General features: G+C 38.1%; 1 protein-coding gene across 1 annotated transcript in view; it reads right to left on the bottom strand.

Moving 5' to 3' along the window:
• Positions 1-3,058: 3,058 nt before the first annotated feature.
• COL9A1 (collagen type IX alpha 1 chain) overlaps positions 3,059-19,814 on the bottom strand; it is a gene marked incomplete at its 3' end in the record, with an annotated part of 62,903 nt that continues 46,147 nt past the window's right edge. The window contains exons 15-25 of the mRNA XM_029285953.1: positions 18,458-18,511; positions 15,845-15,898; positions 15,456-15,509; positions 14,998-15,051; positions 14,782-14,835; positions 12,284-12,337; positions 10,827-10,871; positions 7,263-7,316; positions 7,089-7,142; positions 3,882-3,935; positions 3,059-3,130 (exon numbers count right to left, since the gene is read on the bottom strand). Coding sequence (XP_029141786.1) covers positions 3,059-3,130; positions 3,882-3,935; positions 7,089-7,142; positions 7,263-7,316; positions 10,827-10,871; positions 12,284-12,337; positions 14,782-14,835; positions 14,998-15,051; positions 15,456-15,509; positions 15,845-15,898; positions 18,458-18,511 — 603 coding nt within the window. The remainder of the gene's footprint in view (positions 3,131-3,881; positions 3,936-7,088; positions 7,143-7,262; positions 7,317-10,826; positions 10,872-12,283; positions 12,338-14,781; positions 14,836-14,997; positions 15,052-15,455; positions 15,510-15,844; positions 15,899-18,457; positions 18,512-19,814) is intronic.

Below are 19,814 nucleotides of genomic sequence, written 5' to 3' on the forward strand. Positions count from 1 at the left end.
AAGCTTGGCAACAGTGGAACAATTAGTTCTACAAAACAGATAGGGGAGAGTTTCCATTATAATTTTTTTTTATTTTGTTTGTAAAAACAAGAACTTTTCATACTAATAACACTTAGAGCCTAATATTAAACCAAACAACAAAATGAAATTTAAAATAGAATTTTGAATAAAACTACTCTTCTAAATTTGCTTAGCTCTGAAGCTAAGAGGATGGATGGGAGCGAATCTACTCTGCTCTTTGCCATCTCCCCAGTCGTCTTTGTTTTGACAAACTAATCTGCAGTCTTTTATATTAGAGACATATGAAATAATGGTTTCGTGCATACCTGTTGCCTCTCTTAGCTTTAATAGATAGCAATACTTGCTGAACAGCAGTAAGGCCTAAATAAAGGGCACTAATGAATAAGGAAAGCAATCAAAAATAAAAATAGTCAGTGCTTACTATTAGCTAAGGTTTCCAGGAGATTGTGTACCTCGCTATTTATTGAAGAAAAAAAAGCAATAGTGGCACTCTTTTTATATAAAGCACCATTAAAGCTGGAAGAACCAGCACATTGCAAGAACATGTATGTAAACATTATAGACTATACTGACACTGCGAAACCAAAATATTGGAGAGACTGGATTGTGGCAACTGTACAGGCATCTGTTGTGGGTGATTGTTGGTTACTCTCCAATGATTTGGACCTGACCTAGCCAATAGCTCATTTCCCATACATTCAATCTGGTTTTGTAGTATATTAGAGAACATGCACGAGTATTTCTGACAAAGATGAATAAGTAGCTTCTCATCCTCACATAAAATACCTGTGAGGGTATAATGGTCTTGAAATAGATGACTGGCCCAAATAGATTAAAGCTTGTATCAATAGGTGGAGAACCTAGACAAGTGGCGAATGAAATTTGAACCCTAACATAACCAACATCCGATAAAATGTATATGGCAAATGTATATTGATTTTATGTTAAACTTCCATATCCCCAAAGGCTACAAAGATGGGACAAAAATGGAATCCTTTAACAGGTTCTTAAAAATCATCACCAAAATCAGGCACATGTGCAACCACAAATGTTGGCTTACAAACGGCAACCTGTGGTTGTCACTGTGGATGAACTGCTCTACTCAAAGATCAAGGCTAGCCATATAAAGTAGATCCATACAACTGGTGCCCTGAAAGTTAAGCCATAAGGCAGTAAACTATATCCTGCTTAAATTGCATGTCTGGAATTGTAACAGCATGGCTGGCTGCTGGAGTTCTTTTATTGTGATCAGGGATTGGAGTGGCAAATATATCACTGCAGATATCCCTGGAAGTTAAGAAAATATATTTGAAATAGGCTTGGAGAAGACATGTTTCAGACAAAGTGGAGGCAATTTGTGCCTCATCACCCTGCATCCTGTGACTCCTTGCCTACAGTTCTCCACCTGCACTGACCTGTATTTGGAAAGAAGAAATAACCAGTGTGCTAAGATTAGATTAAGAAAAAAAATAAAACAAATCAAGTTCCCCAAAGAACTTTAAATGAATGGTTCAGTCCTAGGGTGTACCAGTATAACAGTTTGCATAAGTCAGGGGTAGACAACCTTGGCTCTTTTATGACTCGTGGACTTCAACTCCCAGAATTCCTGAGCCAGCATAGCTGGCTCAAGAATTCTGGGAGTTGAAGTCCACGAGTCATAAAAGAGCCAAGGTTGCCTACCCCCTGGCATAAGTGATCCCAATTAGTATTTGCATCAGGGGGGAAATATCAATAGGAAAAATGGTAGACAAAATATAGTAAAAAAAAACAGATCATGTGTACTGCAAAAACCACTGTTGCTATGGAAAGACCTAGCTAGTGCTAGCAAATGGCAAACGCAAACTATTATCCATATCCCTACATGTACAAATCCTTCCAAAGCAGATTTCTTCTGCCAATGTAATAGCTGTTTTTTGGAGGGGAGGGGAAGGGGGGGAGGGCTTCAAATAAGTCTTGACTCCTGGTGACTGCTTGGACAAATTCCTGCAGTTTGGGGGTAAAATTTCAGAAGTGGGTTGCCTATGCCTTCTTTCTAACGCTGAGAGAGAATGAATGGCCCAAGGTCCATCCAACTGGCTTTGTCTTTCTGAATGTTATCATTTTGGCTATCAGGTCAAAAAACAAAGCATTTTTTTTAATAAAATAGCTGAGTCAATAATTAGGCATTGAAAACATGAAGGCGATCATCTGAAATTAGGTTGGGTTGCAAATAGAAGGACGGGACTCTATTCTCCTAAGCTCTGCTATCAGCACCTATCAGTCGCACTGCTTTCCTCAGAACAGTGGAAGTAGCATTGCAGCATTACAGCACTGTCTTCGGGGCATGTGTGTGATGTCACAGCACACATAGAAAATGGGCGGGGCATCCCCCATAGTGCTGCAACGTCACTTGGAGTACTCTTGATTTGCCCACAGCCCCTCTGCAGATGCTACTGAGTAACACACTTCAGAAACAGAAAGATCACCTCTGGAAGCCTGGAAAGAAACAGGAGGCAAATTCCACAAAACAATTATCTGAAAAACTTTTGCAACAATAGAGGTTCTAGTCAGACAGAGTACAGGAAACAAAGAATTGCAAGGTGGGGACAAAGGATTAACAGTGGTTTGAAATTATTGCAGAAGAGGACGGAATGGACTTGAAGAAAATTTGGCTCAGGTGCCAAACCAAGCAGCCAATACTTTAGGAAGGACACAGAGTGAGAACAAACAAATGCTATATTTCGGCTTATTTCTCTTGTTGAAAGGTTTACACTACGGACTCTTGCGCTAAGAGCAAGATGAATTGTTCTGTCAATATTGAGCAAAGGAGAAATAGAGGGGGGGAATTAAAGGGGGAAAAATCTTTTAATTATACAGTACAATAACTCTCAAAGAACACTGGAAAGAAAACGTGGTACGATAATTTCATAATCTTCCATTTTTCTCCTTTCAGTGGATTTAAACGTGGCACAAGGCAAAAAGATGGGAGGCTCCTGTTGTGTGAAAAGATGTGGACCAAAGTCAAGTGAGAAGCATCTTCTGATTTGCATCTGCTTACCCTATGGCCTTTAGCACCTGGCAGTCCCGGGGGCCCAGGTAAACCTGGCAGTCCAGTGTCTCCTTCTGCACCCTGTGAAAGCAATCAGAGATGGCAGGGTCTTTAGAGCACTTTTACACAGAAGAAAGGGAGAGTTGAGATAGACCGCTGTTTTTTTGGATTAGACCTTTCTTACAGCTGGCTGTGCATCTCATTCAAAACAGTAGGGTGGGTTGAATTCTGGAGCTGGCTAGAAGATGCATGGCTATATAAATGTTTTAAATAAATGAATACAGGCTTTGTTGTGATTTGCTGCTTTAGGAGACAGCACCTTCTTGATTTTATCAATCTGCTAAAACAATTGGGGTCTTTATGGGTTTGGGAAAATGCTACAACCCACCCAAGCCTATGGCACATTCCCTTCTAACAGAGAATTCTTTCAGAGCCTGAATATTGAAACTGGCCTCCCAGCAGAAACCACGCAAATGAAATCCGAATAGTTTCAAAGAAGGTATTCATGCCGGGTAACTACTAGCAAAAAAAAAAAAAGTAGCCTTTCAGCATTCCTGTATATGAATATTAAAATCTAACTTGGCTCTGCAAGGAGGGAAGGAGCTTCTGATACTAACACATAAAAATGTTAGTTAAAAAAAAGTTAGTAAAAAAAAGTAGATTTTTTAGGAAATTTAAAGAATGGGGCAATTGAGCCACGAGCTGAAACGAATGAAGCTGACAATGGTCCCTATTCACATTTCATCTTTTCCTTTCCTGAAGAAATGACCTGGTTACCACAAACCCTTGACCAAGCAAACTCATGTGATGAAAGTCGACACTGCCTGCTTACCATTTTACCTGGTGACCCTGGAGGACCGGCAGGACCTGGCTCACCTCTGCTACCCTTTTAGGAAACAAAAATATGGTTAAAGTAGAAATAGCTACATTTCCTGAAGTAAAATTGCTCACTTTTGAAGATGAATAGTAAACATTTCAGTAAAATCAAGCAATTTAAAGACTTCTAATTGCCCAAAGAAGCATAATAGGGAAAAAGAAAGATATTGCAAACCCCCCCCCCAGAATTCAATTATAGGATAAAAATAATAGAGATAGTTAATTAAATAAGAAAGATAGCTAATAAATGCATACATTCTTTTTAAAAAACTCATATTGCAACTCTTCCAAGAAATGGTTTAATAGCAATGCACAGAGATATATGTAAAGTCACACTAGCTTCTTGAGACTGTTATACACCAGGGGTGCCAGAAACCAGGCCACGGAAACAAGTGAAGCCCCTTCTACAGGATGCAGGAAGCATGCAAAACCACGCCCCCTCCTGTCCGCGGAAAAACTTTTCTCCATGGAGCCAGTCCTTGGTGCCCAAAAGGTTGGGGGCCATTGTTGTACATGATTAATTGCTGAAAAGGCATGCAATTTGGAGAAAGTAGTGCAGGATTCTGCTATCGCATTTGAAATGATTCTCTGCTTGAGGAATACCATTTGCAAAAAATAATAATAATCCATAGATGCCTATTTGGCAGCTTCTTCTGGAGGCCCAGAGAATTTGTCCCTGCAAGAGTCATGATGCACTATATAGGAAAATATTTGCAAGATAGCTACTTGCAATTGATTGATTGGTTGATTGGTTGATTGTTTATGTGAAAAGCCAAGTCATTTTCAACTCCAAGTGACAATACAGGTAGGCTTTCTCCAAGAAGATCTATCCCTAACCTGTTCCTTCAGGTCTCCCATCAAGGTCCCCTAGTATACTCATTGCCTGTAACTGAGTCCATCCATCTTGTGGTTGGTCATCTTCTTCTTCTCTTTCCTTCCACTTTCCCAGGATTAGAGCCTTCTCCAGAGAGCTAGATTTCATAATGTGTCCATGGACAAATAATTTGAGCCTGGTTATTTGTGCTTCGAATGAGAACTTAGAGTTGACCTGTTCAATGATACATTGCTTTATATTCTTGGCTGTCCATGGTATTCTCAGGAGTCTTCTCCAAAACCAAATTTCAAAGGCATAGATACTCTTCCTATCCTGCTTCTTCAAACTACTTTTGGGGAGCGACTATTAGGCAAAAATCAGAAAGAGTCTGATAGCACCTTTTCCTATCATGAAATATTATTAAAAGACATGAGCTGTAAATTGCTTCATTAGATACAGCAATGACATGAGCTGTAACTCACAAAAGCTTATCCCTTTTAATATAATGTGTTAATCTGAAAAGGTTATCAAAGTCCTTTTGATTTGGGGTTGCTATAAACTAACATGGCTGCCCTCCTACAATGATTATTTGCAATTTCACTGGCTTTTCATGTATATTACAAGTACAAATTAAAAGGATTAGATTTATCTATGCCTAATGCATAGTATATGTAAGTATTTCTAGTCAAAGGATCATGCTTAGCCTTTGAACTGCAAACTGGAAGCTATGCATTGAAAAGTAAAAAAACAAAACAGGGCCAGAATAAAAACTATAATTGATTGGATTTCATTTGCATTTAATTAAAATTAATCATAATTAATATAGTTACTATCCAAGCATATATGTATTTCATATTTTCCTCCTTTTCTTAAATTAAAACCTTTTGGAGAACTCCTAGCTTCTGGGAACTGTTCTAGAATGTGGGAGTCAAATTCTGAACTTCAATTTATTGAATATAACTTGGCTTTTAAATTCATTTTGAAAAGGTTGATGACCTTGTAGCCTTCCAGATTATGTACAATGTGATTGCCAAAATTCCAAATTATCTGGATAACTACTTTCGAAGGCAAACTCTGGACAAGCCTTGTGAGATAGCTTTCCTGGTTTTCTTTCTGTGAAGTATAAAATAGTCTTTGCTTGAGGGAGATGGGAAAAACAAGACCCATAACCAAAAAAAATGTGTTTGTGTATTAGTCAGCCTAGTAGCATTTGCAAGAAAGTTACTAGTGAGTTGTACATCACCAGATGAGAAGCACAACAAGAAAGCCTAATTCTAACTTGGGTTGTGTATTAACACCACTAGATTGGAACAATAATACAGAAGAAAGAGGCTGCATCTCAACATTATGTGAAATCACTTTTCAAACAAGACTCAGCTTGGAAATTGACTAGAAAATAAATGGGCACCAATGCCTCCTTGATTGCCTGCCTTCAAATAGACTGTGGATTTTGTAAATGTAGGATAAATTTCAAGGACATCCCATATAAAAGAATATACATATCAAATGACTTTCCTACTACTATTTCAGGAAGAACAAGAATGCTGACTATTTGTTTAAGTTTACAGAGGTATAAAAATAAGTACATGATCATCAGCTTGAGTTCTGTCCCTTACATTGCATTTTATTTCCCCCTTTGAATACAATTTAAGGTTTATTTCCCTTTTCAGTCGCATCCACCAAGGTCCAGAAAAATTAAAGATGGATTTTCCCCAAGGGTTGCCCAAAGTTAGTCTCCTCCCTCTGCTTCCTGAGAGCAAACAAACAGGGACCAGAGAACGAACTTTTTCTGTGGCCATGCCTCAGTTGTGGAATATCACTTCTAATTCCATAAAGTGTGAGGCAGTGACATTTATTTCCATCCAGGGATTTTAATTCAGCGATTGCTGGAGTTTTACAGACAATTAGTTCACCTTTATTTTCACTGCAGTGCCTTAGTTTTAATGCAACTTGTTTTTTTAAATATGTTCTACTCAGGGCTTTTTTTGTCATAGAATGCCCAGAATGGAGTTCCGGCACCTTTCTTGGATGGAACCTTGTAGGGTAGGCAAGGCGGGTTGTATGACGGGTGTGAGTTCCGGCACCTTTTTTTTTTTTTAAGAAAAAAAGCACTGGTTCTACTGCATATTAACAAGAGCGAGGATGAGAAAAACAGAGCAAGACAGAGAAAATAAATGTAAATCAAAACAAAGATACTATCCCAAGGATAGGGAGTGAATGTACATCCACCACTTCTAGAATTTTCCCAGTTTATAAATTACTTCTCATCGGAAAGTGATTTCTTTTAACAACCAGGATCAGAAAATCCAGAGCCTCAGTCTAAACCAAAAGCTAAGCAAGTGAACTTACTGATGGTCCTTTGGGTCCCAGTGATCCTGGTTCTCCTTGTGGTCCTTGTTCTCCCTATTGGTGGGATTGCAAGAACAATACACAGTATATATTTAAAGATTGATATTTCAGGGAGAAAAATGCAAGACTTCTGGTTTAAAAAAAAGGTTAAACTTGAGGTGGAAATGATCTTACAGGTTTGCCCGAAATTCCCATTAAGCCAGGTTTCCCAGGACGACCAACATCACCCTGTTGGAGAAAAAAAGATTTTAGCCCCTTTAAAGTATAACAGCCATTCTCGGGCCATTTCAGTGGCAGGATAAGGCACTTAGCCAGCCCGCCTTATTTAAAAATCTTTTCCACTAGTCTTTATTTCTCCATCTCTGTCTATTTTTTCCTTATTTGACCACATGAGATACGTTCGAGTAACAGAGTCATTCTCTGTTCCATTTCCACCTTATCTACAATGAGATTGAGAGCAAACTTAGCAAATTATTTTTCTATGTCTAGACCAGGAGTAGGCAACCTTGGCTCTTTTATGACTCATGGACTTCAGCTTCTAGAATTCTGGGAGTTGAAGTCCACGAGTCATAAAAGAGCCAAGGTTGCCTACCCCTGGCTCTAGACCATTCTGAACCATCTTCCATTTTTTTCAGAGTGGTCTTTTTTCTTTTGTAACTAACAATGCATAAACTTGCTTTTTAATCCAGTTCTGTAATGCATTCACTACCTTTAAATGAACTGATGGTGTGCTTTCCTTTTATTTTACATCAGTGAGGACTGTCCAGGTCTCTAGATTCCAACTCCAGCAGGTGCTTTAGTAGCTGCAGAAGACAGCCACGCATCCTGGAAAAAGTCCCAGTTGCTTTTAGGTTGAAGAAAGGCATAATGGTTGCACACCTCTGTGCTCCAAAATGCTATTTTTATATCAAATCCAAAGAGCTACACAGTCATAATATAATTGCCCTCCATTCTTTTTCTAATATTAGATACAATTGATGATATATCTATATACTACTAAAACTTTCCTTCCTGTAATCTTTCACTGGGCAAAACTATATATAGGGCAACAATTTTTGAACAAAAATATCTTAAGTGATCTAATTTAAAGAATCCATCCAAAAACTTACTTCGTCCCTCCCTCACATTCCTTCCTTCCTTCCTTCCTTCCTTTTCTTTCTTCCCATGCCTCTCTCCTTCCTTCTTTTTCTCTTTCTAATGCTCTTTCCTTCCTTTCTCCCTCCTTCCCTCCTTCCCCCTCCCTCCCTCACATTCTCATCCCTTCCTTCCTTCCTTCCTTCCTTCCTTCTTTCCTTCCTTCCTTCCTTCCTTCCTTCCTCCCTGCCTGCCTGCCTGCCTGCCTGCCTGCCTGCCTGCCTACCTGCCCAGTTGATCACCTTGACAATGAGGTGGTTCTGCAGCATGTTTTCCCTGGCCACCATGACTCCCATGGAATTGAAATTTGATTAATTTTATAAAATATTTTATGAAACAAAAATAGCATAGCATTTGTGTTGAAAGCATTGAAGCACTTCCAGGTTGAAAGGATTAGCTGGTGGCATCACTGTTCCCTAAGGGATACCCAATTGGGAGGTCATGTCCCCAACATGAGTTGGAGCAAAGGGTCTGAGCTCAACCAAACCCACGGCAGCATTCAGGTTCAAACACAGGCTTGCTAACCTCCATCCCAGCATCCTAACCATGCGTGCTCCAACATAAAAATAATTATAAAACAGTTCATGATATAATACAAAATGTCATAAAATATTTCCTGTGCTGATTTAAAATATTCAGAATCCAATAAAATCTAGAAAGATAAACTATAGAAAGCAAATATCCCAAATAGGATGCAGAGAGCAAATCTGAAAAGGACTGTTAGATCTTTATTGCCTTCTGAAAGTGCTCTGTCTTCACCCTTTCCAGATGGCAAATGAAGTCTGACTTCCAATGGGAGATGATTCCAAAGTACTGGCACTGCCATAGATAAGCAGCACCTCCAAATGGAGAACCACCAGCTGGGCTTTCCGACAAGAATAAATAGGTCAGGCTGACTCATGCAAGCAAACACGGTCCCGAAAGTAGCTTGGTAAAAGCTTTATAGGTCAATGCCAATACCTTAAATTGCACCTGGAAGCCTACAGAAATGCAGAGCTATCTGACCAGTGAATACAAGCTAATGTAAGGGTTGCTGCTTTAACTTAATCAACTGAAATTTTGAAGTGGTCTTTAAAGGCAGCACCACGTACAGGATGTTGCAGTAGTTTGACCAAGTATTCATAAGGGCATGATTTACTGAAACAACTTCTCACACTCCAGTTAGACTAGCGAAAGCTAGGTGAGGCTCTCCTGACCACAGCCTCCACTTACTCTTCAAGTATGGGCTACAAGTTCAGGAGAACCACCAAGTCACTGATCTCCTCCCTCAAGAATACTGCTTCCTCAGCCGAGAGAGGCCACCAAGAAATGATCTCAGGGCCAAGTCATCTGTTGCCAGCAGCGAACCAAGGATTCTATGATTTTGCTCCTCAGATTATCAGGAACATCTCTAAGCACTCACCAGAAAGTAGCGGGATTCATACGATGCTTGAGGCAGACCATCCAAATGGGTCCAACCTTGTGAGGTATGGGCAGCTGAGTTATAGCTAGACTAGGAAATGATCCGACCATGACAAAGGGACGATGGTACTGACCTCCAGATCCAGATCCCAAGGCAACTGCTACAAAGTCAAAATGAGCTTAACCATGAGATTACTGGGATAAGCCCTTAGTTGCTGTGAATCCTGAGCTCTTCTCAACCCAGCTCCCATTGCATGACATTTTAAGTTTCCTAACACCAATGGGAGGGTGGGGGAGAGACTTCTTCAGTAGCCCGGCTGTGGAACATGTAACTTGGTTAGGCTTTCTTTTATGGCTTAGCACAGACCTAGGCATTTTATGCCCCCCAGACCACCTTTGGCTGTCACTGTCCATTCCGTGTGAGGTCAATTGGGAAAAAGAATTCAAATGTAAATAAGGGCACCATGGGGGCAGAAAAAGAAGCCAAGTTGGCTGGTGTCTGTGGGAGGGCAAGGAGAGAAAACCCTTCCCTGCACCTGCACTGTGCTCACCCCTCACCTGGAGCAGCCTGAAGCGTTGAGGTGAGGGACTTTGAGTACATCAAATCAGATTATATTGGTTCAGCCCTCCCTCCCCAACAGCCCCAGTTTCTCATGTGATCCCTTAGGAAAATTAATTGCCCACCTCAGGCTTAGCATGTTGTATCAACCAATCTGTTTAGCTCATTTCTACTGCAGTTTAGCCTATTGCCCATATCCAAAGTAAATGGTTCTTTCATTCACCAACTTAAGCATGCAGTATGAACACCCCCCAAAAAAAATCTCACTCCAGTTTTCACTTGCTCTAACACTGGGGTCAAAGGGAAATAAAAATTCAGAGTCAATAACTGTTTTAGGGTTTTTGAAAATAGTAACTTGTAAAAATAGTAATCCCAGTAGACCCGTTAATAAAGTCAAGATTGAAAAGAAGCTGGTGTTTTGAATTTGGACTGTGGGAACTTTGATCTAAATCTCTGCTCAGCCATGAAGCTGTCTGTCTAAATAAACTTTCTCTCCTTCGACCTTCTGCTCGGCACTCTAGAAAGGACACTGTAAATGGGATTGTCGGATTTAGGCTCCCAAGAGAAGGAATAAACAGTTTCTTCTGTAACAGTTCCGTCTGTAAAAAGGATGGACTATTTCCAAATTTCCTAGGATACTTTACCTTTGGGCCAGCAACACCTTTTGCTCCAGCAGAGCCAGCTAAGCCCTAAAAAACAAACAGATATTGAAAATATTTGAAATATTGTAGTGAAATTTCTTAATGGAAATGTCAAAAGTTTGCTTTACTTTGTAACCATTTTTCTTGAAACCCTGTAAATATTAATTAATGAGGCTTCATGTCCTCAAATTCACCAGGAACATAAGAAAAATGAATGCTTCAATCCAGAACAAACAGGCACACGGTAATTGATGTATCCTATTATAATGATAGATATGTCCTATATATGGCATGTCCAATCCTAATGACTTATTAAAAAGGTGTCTATTCAGATATGCATCAATGCAAAGTAACCCAGCATTGGTAGATATTTCACAGCACACAGAAGAGCTCTTAATGAGTTTTGGGAGGAGGGGAGGTCCTCAATTTTACAAAATATAGATCTATTCATTTTTTAATTTATTCATTAGAACTTTATCCCACCTTTATTACTTTATAAATAGCCCAAGGCAGTGAACATACCAAATACTCCTTTCTCCTATTATTTTACCCATAACAAAAACCCTGTAAGTTGAGTTGGGCTGAGAAAAGGGACTGGCCCAAAAGGGAATGGGACGACTCACTGTAGCCAGGGGGGTATGACTGGGAAGGCGTGGCCATCTGAGGGCGCCAGGTGGGCGTGGGTGAATGGGCGCAGCTGGGGTGTCGCTAAAGATTAGGTGCACCCCACTCAGGGCGGCTGACTTGCCTTCAGCTTATGTTTTTACAGAAAGGAGTTGCGTGGTCAACATGCAAAAAGAGTGACACTGATCTATTGGTTTTGCCTGGACTTGCATCAAAGAATTACTATAGAAATTAAAAAGTGCTAAGATACTGCCTTATTTCATTCCTTTGGGGTTTGTTTTTTTTTTAGTAAAAATGTCATTTTGGACTTGTACTAAATTACTGTCATGATCAACAAAATAAATTGGTAATTGATGAAGGATGCCACCAATTTCTCTCACAGACTGTCTTTGGGGATTGAATTAAAAGCTGTCTTGATGAATAGATGAATGTAATGTATAACATACCCAAGAACAATTGATACATCTTTCTACAAGGACATCATGCTGCTCAAGTGTTGACTGATCTTCCCTAAAGCCTTCTGTCCCTCATCAACCAGTCAACTTTTACCCAGGTAGTACCTAGTGTACAATTTGCTCTACCCAACACAGTAATCAGCCAGAAATTTACAAATTTTTTTCATTATTTGAACTATATTGAGCAATTTGCAAGACTGATTAACTTTTTAAGAAAGATTGCCTTTCTCTTTTGCCACTGTATACATATACTATAAGCATGCAATTTGATTATTAAAATTAAAAAAAAATCTGGCTTAATAAACATCCAGTTTTAGTTAGCTTTGAAATGTAACTTTGTTTACATTTTAAATATGCAAAAAAAATATGGAAAACACTTACGGGGATTCCTTGAATGCCTGTATCACCTGGAGGTCCAGGTTTTCCTTGTTCACCCTGAAAAAAATACTTGTATTTCAGGTGAATTCTTCTGAAGAAATCCTAGTAGAGAATCAAGCCATCTGCTTACATGGTATAGAAAGCTGTATAGTAAGAATATAAATAGGTTTCTTACCTTTGGCAAACACCATCCCTGCCACCTACCTTAAATGTGGTATTAAGCAAATGATCCAGTTAAAGTAAATCACCAACATTCACCCAAGAAATAAGGACACAGTATGTAAACATCATCCTGCTAGAACAGGCTACCTAGTGTACCTCTCTATTTTCATAATAGGCAGGAAATTGCCTCTGGAAAGATCATATTGAAGACATATGGACTTTCTACTGCAGGGGTCTTCAAACTTGGCAACTTTAAGACTTGTGGACTTCAACTCCCAGAATTCCTCAGCCAGCCATGACTTCAACTTCTGGGAGTTGAAGTCCACAAGTCTTAAAGTTGCCAAGTTTGAAGACTCCTGTTCTACTGTATGCACTAACACCTGATAATTCAATCTTTATTCAGTGCTTGTAATCCACCAAACGGTCATTTTAAGGGAGCAGTAAAGACATTGTAAAAATAAATAGTATGCAGATATTATTCATTTAATATGTAACCTAGTATGTAGATTAAATAATAATTAAGAGATGCCTGTATCTAGACCAATGTTTCTCAACCTTGGCAATTTTAAGATGTGTGGACTTCAACTCCCAGAATTCTCCAGCCAGCGTAGATTGAGAAACATTGATCTAGACTAGATAGAAAGCATGTATACTACTTGTCCCAAATAGGAAGACGAGCAGAAGAAAGCAGTAGCTAGACACATATCTTCCACTGCATGAGTGACAATCACTAGGACTTTCACTGGCAAGGATCCACCATTAACTCTTTGGGAGCAAGCCCTTTGTACCCACCTTAAGAAAGGGAGAGCTACTTTGACTGAGCAAGCTAAGGAAGTAAATGCTTGCAGGGGATTAATTAAAAAGATATAAATGGAGAGAGGTGAACTTGTGCTGGAAACACCATTTATATATGTCGGACTCAAGTGATACTGATCTTCTCTGAGTTGTTGTGTTGTGTACATGAAGATCCCATTAGTCACACCAAAGTGACACCAGTTTCAACATTTGTCTTCACTCAGTCTGGCTTTGAGCAACTGGGTCACATACAGATAAAGAGTTTTCCTTGCATTTATTACACAGAATCATTTCTTGTTTGGAAATATATCCACTTCTGCCCAGAGTAGTTCCAATTAACTACAATGGCTGGTGGGCATCTGTAGTTCTGTCTTCCATGAATTGGCAAATCTTCTCTGAAAGCCATCTAAATTTGTCACCATCAGCACATATTCTGGTATGCATGTATTTGATTGATATCCTATCTTCTTCTTTGACTGTTCAAGGAGACTAACCAGAAAATGGAGCTGTTCTGGAGACCTTTCAGCAGTTAATTGGATGATGTATTCTACTTGATGATGATAGGACGTTCTGATTAATTTATGAATTGTTGAAATTAATGACTTTTACTATGGATGTTTCCATGTTATATACATTAATTGTTGGTTTACCATGAACATTTTAGTTCATGCTTCATTATTTTCCTAGGAGTCAGTGTGCAATACAGCAGTGTACATGACAGGCAGACAAGCAACAATCAGACAGATAACAGAATAAGATAGATCAATCAAATACAGAATGCTTTAAAAAAAAAAACCTAATGTGAAAACTGGTTACCAAATTTTTAAAAAACCCTCACTAATTTCTTTTGATTTCCATTTCTTTTTTTGCCTAAACATAGCAAGTTTAAATATGAAAAAAGAAAGCAGGTTCTGATGCTTAATAAGCATTAGGTGATGAAATCATATTTGCCATCAGAAATTGTTGCATTCCTTATTTCATCTCTGTAAACATAGGAAGTAGAAATGCCATTGAGAATGCTCCTCATATATTTTGAAGAAGAAGTTGTTTGGTGTGGAGTTTGTGAACCAGAGTCCTCACCATTCTGTCTTTAGTTGGTGACACTCAGCTTATCATTGCCTACTTCCTAGGGTTGAAAGAGAGTGACTGGCCCAAGCTTACCTAACTGGCTTTGTGCCTGTGCCTAACATTCACAGTCTCCTTATTTCTAGCCTGGTCCCTTAAGAAGTACACCAAACAGCGCTCTGAATACAGGTAAATGAACTATTTAATTCTTATGGCTGATAAAGGGACTTCAGGTAGGAGAGGCTGGCCTGAGAAAAGAAAGAGGAACTAATAAAAAGTAGAATGCAACTGTTGTCACTGGCCTGTAGACTCTCAGGTTCTGAAGGCACCAGCCATTGTTACAGCCTTTCAGTTTTACTAATAGCTCAGAAACCTATTCATACTAATTCATCTAACTGCTCTACTTCTCCATAATATTTCCCTGGTCCCCACTTGGCTGTATTAAATTAGAACAGATATATTAATTTTATTTTAAGTACCTTTGCTCCTGGCATGGCAGGTATACCTTCACGGCCATTTACTCCAGGTAAGCCCTTGAAGAAGAAATAGCACTGTATTTTATACACTGGTATCATGTAAGTCACACACATATACTTAAATCACACACAGTTTTACCTGGTCTTGTAAGGCAATTTAAATTTGTTGGAAATATAAATAATAAATTTCATTATACCTAAGAATCATGGCATACATACACTTTCTCCTTTGGGCCCAGGAAGTCCAGTAATTCCTCTAATGCCTTGTGGACCCTAAAAATAAAAGATATTTTTTTTAAAAAAACAAAAGCATGTTGAAAATACTGTATCACATGTATATAAGTAGAGATGAATAAAGCAAAAGAAATGACACATTTCAGATACTCTTAAGATTGGATATCAGCATTACCTCCCATCTATTTTTGCTTTCTAAGTTCTTTTTTCGTGCAATTTTTCATTATGCACTGGCCCAATTCCATCACAGAGTAAGTCACGTTGAAGGCAATAAAGTTGCTTACACTTAGATATGTGGAATCTGTGTCATTATATGAAATAAAATCTGCACAAACCCCAGGGGACATATTTGGACTTGCATTCCAACAAACATCCCTAGTTTTAGCTGGCAACTGGAGCTATTCTTATTTTTCTCAATTATTATAAGACTATTAAAAACTTACCTTCTCTCCTTCAGGGCCTGTTTCTCCCAGTGAACCTCTTGGTCCCCGATCACCCTAGAAAGGAATGCAGATAGTGATTAGCAGTCTCTGAGCAATTCCTTGAAATAACCGTATCAACTCACCAGCATGATTAACAATTACAGGAAATGCACATTGACTTCAATTGTAGCTTCTCATGTGAGGAATCTTCTGTGTGCAGACTGGAGGTTGAGGACCCTTGTGTTAGGGCACTTACTGTGGTGTCTTGAAAATTAGTGCTTGGTTGTTTGTTTTGAATGAAAATTGAGATTACGGTTTTTTGTTAATGTGAGAGTGAAGGCAATCAGTTTAATTCTACCCTGAGGCTATCAGCAGGCTAAAAGACTTTAGAATTAGACAGATTAACTCACAGCTGCCCCAGGAAGACCTTGAGGACCAGGCTCTCCGTCAAAACCACGAGCACCCTATATTGTAAAGACCAAGAAAAAGGATTATTATGATTCAAGATCTCAAAAAAAATCCATTTACTTAGCAATTCCAATAAGGACAAACTCAAGTTTTATATTTGTCAAGACAAATATATTATATTTGGATTTGGATTCAATTTCTGTTTTGTTTTGAAATTGTTCACTATTACCTACCCATAGCTATTGGGAATGAATGGTGTAAAAGAGAGTAAATAAATGAAAATTGTTTACAATACCCATCCCAATTTTGTTCTCTTGATAAACTGCTAAAACATCACAAGGTATCCTTATCATGATTCACGACAGAAAATTTTGCTATTATTCTGTCAACAATCCTGCTCTACCAAGGTAGGTTACATATCTATAAAAAAGAGCCATAAAAATCTGGATAATTCTGGGCCTCTTGAATTTCAGACATCGCCAGTACAACCCGGAATAAACCATGGTGAGTTGTCTCCCTTTAAAAAGGTATAGTTAGAATGAAGTAAAAGTATTAAAATGATTAAGAAAACTTTTAAATGTTTAAAATTTTAAAAATACAAGCCAACAATTAAAGGCCTGATTAGGTAAAAAAAATGTCTGAATACTAAGGAGAAAGTCTCCTTCCTCAATTCAACAGGGAATGTGATCCAACTACAGAGAAAACCTAGATTGTTGTCAGAGAAGCCAATAGTGCCTCTAGGTAAATCTTCCTTGATAAGTTTCAGTTTAAGAATAATCTCACTCTGTCTTTCACATTAGTCATTGTCACGTTTGAAACATCATAAACAGCACTTCTGTATATCATCAAGACAAGTATTGGGAATGTGTGTAATGTTTCCTACACAGCAGTAATCTAGATTTTTGGGGAGGGGGAGTTGTGTATGTGTGTGTTTTTAGTCATTCTAAAGGCTGTCCTGGCTGATGAACTCTGCACTAAATGCAATTTCCAAATTAGATACAAAAGCAGCCGTATGTAGAGCGCATTGCAGTAATCAGGTCAAGGCTGTCCTCTGAGATAAGCCATAGTTAGTACATTAGCTGAAGTTGATAAAAAGGTGTTCCTTGCTGTTTTCCCAGTCTGAGAAACTAGAGAATGAGGCTGAACCAGAAGCACTCCCCAAACGGGGATCTACTCCTTCTGGTAGAACATACCTCATTCACAGCTGAAAGTACTTTTATTTGTGGAAGGTTAGTATATCTAGTTCACATATTTACACATTGAACGAAGGGATATTAAATTGTATAGTTAAAGATCACTGGTTTACCACCAAATTTTGGCAGTTACAAACAGGGTTTGTTCTGGAAATGATAAAACAAGTCTTAAACTAAGTGATGAAGTAGAACATACTCTTTGCCGTAGAACTACTTCAGAATTTTTTAATCAATTACAAGCAAAAGAGAAAGCCAACATAATCAAGAAATTGCATCTTAGAGAAAGCCTATAAACATTGAATCTAATAGGACAGCATGGCCAATCATAAATAGAGTTTGAATAGCGAATGTGCTGCTTTTGTGTGTTATTCTTACTTGATGAAATATTGAGATAATATTGATAATCAATACAACACTGAATTATATGAATAATTTTAAGAAAACAAAATACCCACAGCAAAAATATATGAGTTACATATATTTTAAACTCCCATCATCTAAAGCAGGAGTGTCCAACCTTGGCAACTTTAAGACTTGTGGACTTCAACTCCCAGAATTCCCCAGCCAAGCATGCTGGGTGGACAATTCTGGTATTTGAAGTCCACAAGTCTTAAAGTTGCCAAGGTTTAACACCCCTGATCTAAAGGGAGGTTGCTTAGAGCACTGCACATCTGTAGCAGTTACATATCTAGACCGCAAAACATAAAAATGTAGAATTGGAGAACCTTTATCTTTTGGATAAATGGGAATGTATCTTCAGATTTATAGATCATTATGCATTATGCCCTAGTGGGAAAATGAGCATAATTTTTTTAAAAAAAAAAAACAGTTCTAACATAAATATTAAAAGTTCTTATTCACTTTTAGTAACTAAATATTCCAATGACAGTTTTAGTTTCATTCTTAAACTGCAAACCATAAAAATGTAGAATTGAAGAACCTTTATCCTTCTGATAAATGGGAATATATATTGAGATTTATAGGTTTTTATACAAGGGTATCTACATATGTGCTAGTAGTAAAACAAGCATAAGTTTAAAAAAAAAAACAATAGTTCTAATACTAATGTTAAAAGTTTTTATCACATTTTAGTAACTAAATATTCTAGTGACTGTTTTAGTTTCATCCATATACATATACATAGGACCATAGATATTAAGCACCAGGATAGGCCATTCTTTGAGAACTAATGATCATGCTTGTCCTCTGAGGATCAGATTGAGGTTTGCACTCCCTGATGTCCAATCAAGGCAAGGTGAAGAAGCAGAAATGCAAGATTCACCATGTACACATGAAGCAATATTCACCATGTCCTTATAAATGTTCCCACATATCAATTCGTCTGTAAAACCAAGAGATCGCTCAATTAATCAATATTGCCAAAGAATTTGAAATCACAAATGTATAGCTGATGTTACTTACTTTATCACCTTTAGAGCCCATAATACCAATGAAACCTCTTAACCCTTGAGGTCCCTGAAAGGCAAAAGATTCATGTAAACCTGAAGCTCATGTACCTGATTGATCACATACTGTATATGCTCATTTTCCTTGGATAAAACAGTTCTTAAACCTTTTCTTCTGTGTCCATTCTTGTGACAAAAATTGTATCTTACTTTAAAGATTTTCTACTGATTATTTTTTCTACAAAAATTCCAAAGTCCTAAGGAAGTTAACCCTGACTGTTATTTGGAAGGATAGATACTGAAGCTAAAGCTCAAATGCTTTAGCCACCTAATGAAAAGAGAAAATGAAAAAAAACCCCTGATGTTGGGAAAGATAGAAGGCAAAAGGAGAAGGAGGCGACAGAGGATAGTGGTTAGATAGTGTTATTGATGCAATAAAGATGAATTTGGGCAGACTCCAGGAGAAAGTGAGGGACAGGGAGGCCTGGTCTGCTATGGTCCATGGGATCGCAAAGAATTGGACATGACTTAGCGACTGAACAACAGCAAAGTCTTAAACATTGTACATGTTTTTCTGTCTTCATCTGTATGAACTCAGTACTTCTAAAATAATGAACTGCGAGTCATTTTTTGTGAAATCAGCTCCCAGAAATAAAATCATCTTCCTTTTTGCTACTATTTGGAAGATTATGAAAAGTTGGTTATACTTAGATGGAGAAGCAATTAATGACATGTTATTTTAATTTTACATCATATATTATTATTAGATGCACCATATAATTTATTATTTATCAATTGTGTGAGCTGCTTTTGATTGGTGTGGTGTGTGAAAGTGCTTGCAGTTAAGTCTAAAGAAGCAGCCATCAACACACATATTTTGGGTATGTCTAGTTTAATGAAGAGAAGGACGAGGGGGGACATGACAGCAGTGTTCCAATATCTCAGGGGCTGCCACAAAGAAGAGGGAGTCAAGCTATTTTCCAAAGGGCCTGAAGGCAGGACAAGGAGCAATGGATGGAAACTAACCAAAGAGAGAAGCAATCTAGAACTAAGGAGAAACTTCCTGACAGTTAGAACAATTAACCAGTGGAACAAGGTCCCTTCCAACTTTATTATTATTATTATTATTATTATTATTATTATTATTATTATTATTATTATTATTATTATTATTATTATTATTATTATTATTATTATTATTATTTGGCACTGCAGGTAGTCCTCAACTTACAACCATCCGTTTAGTCACCATTCAAAGTTACGATGGCACTATCAAAAGTGATTTATGGCCATTTTTCACACTTATGACCATTGCAACATCCTCGTAGTCACATGATCAAAATTCAGATGCTTGGCAACTGGCATATATTTAT

This window comes from Protobothrops mucrosquamatus, unplaced genomic scaffold (assembly GCF_001527695.2).
Source record: "Protobothrops mucrosquamatus isolate PMUCROS unplaced genomic scaffold, P.Mucros_1.0 scaffold2596, whole genome shotgun sequence".
Classification (NCBI taxonomy): Eukaryota; Metazoa; Chordata; class Lepidosauria; order Squamata; family Viperidae; genus Protobothrops; species Protobothrops mucrosquamatus.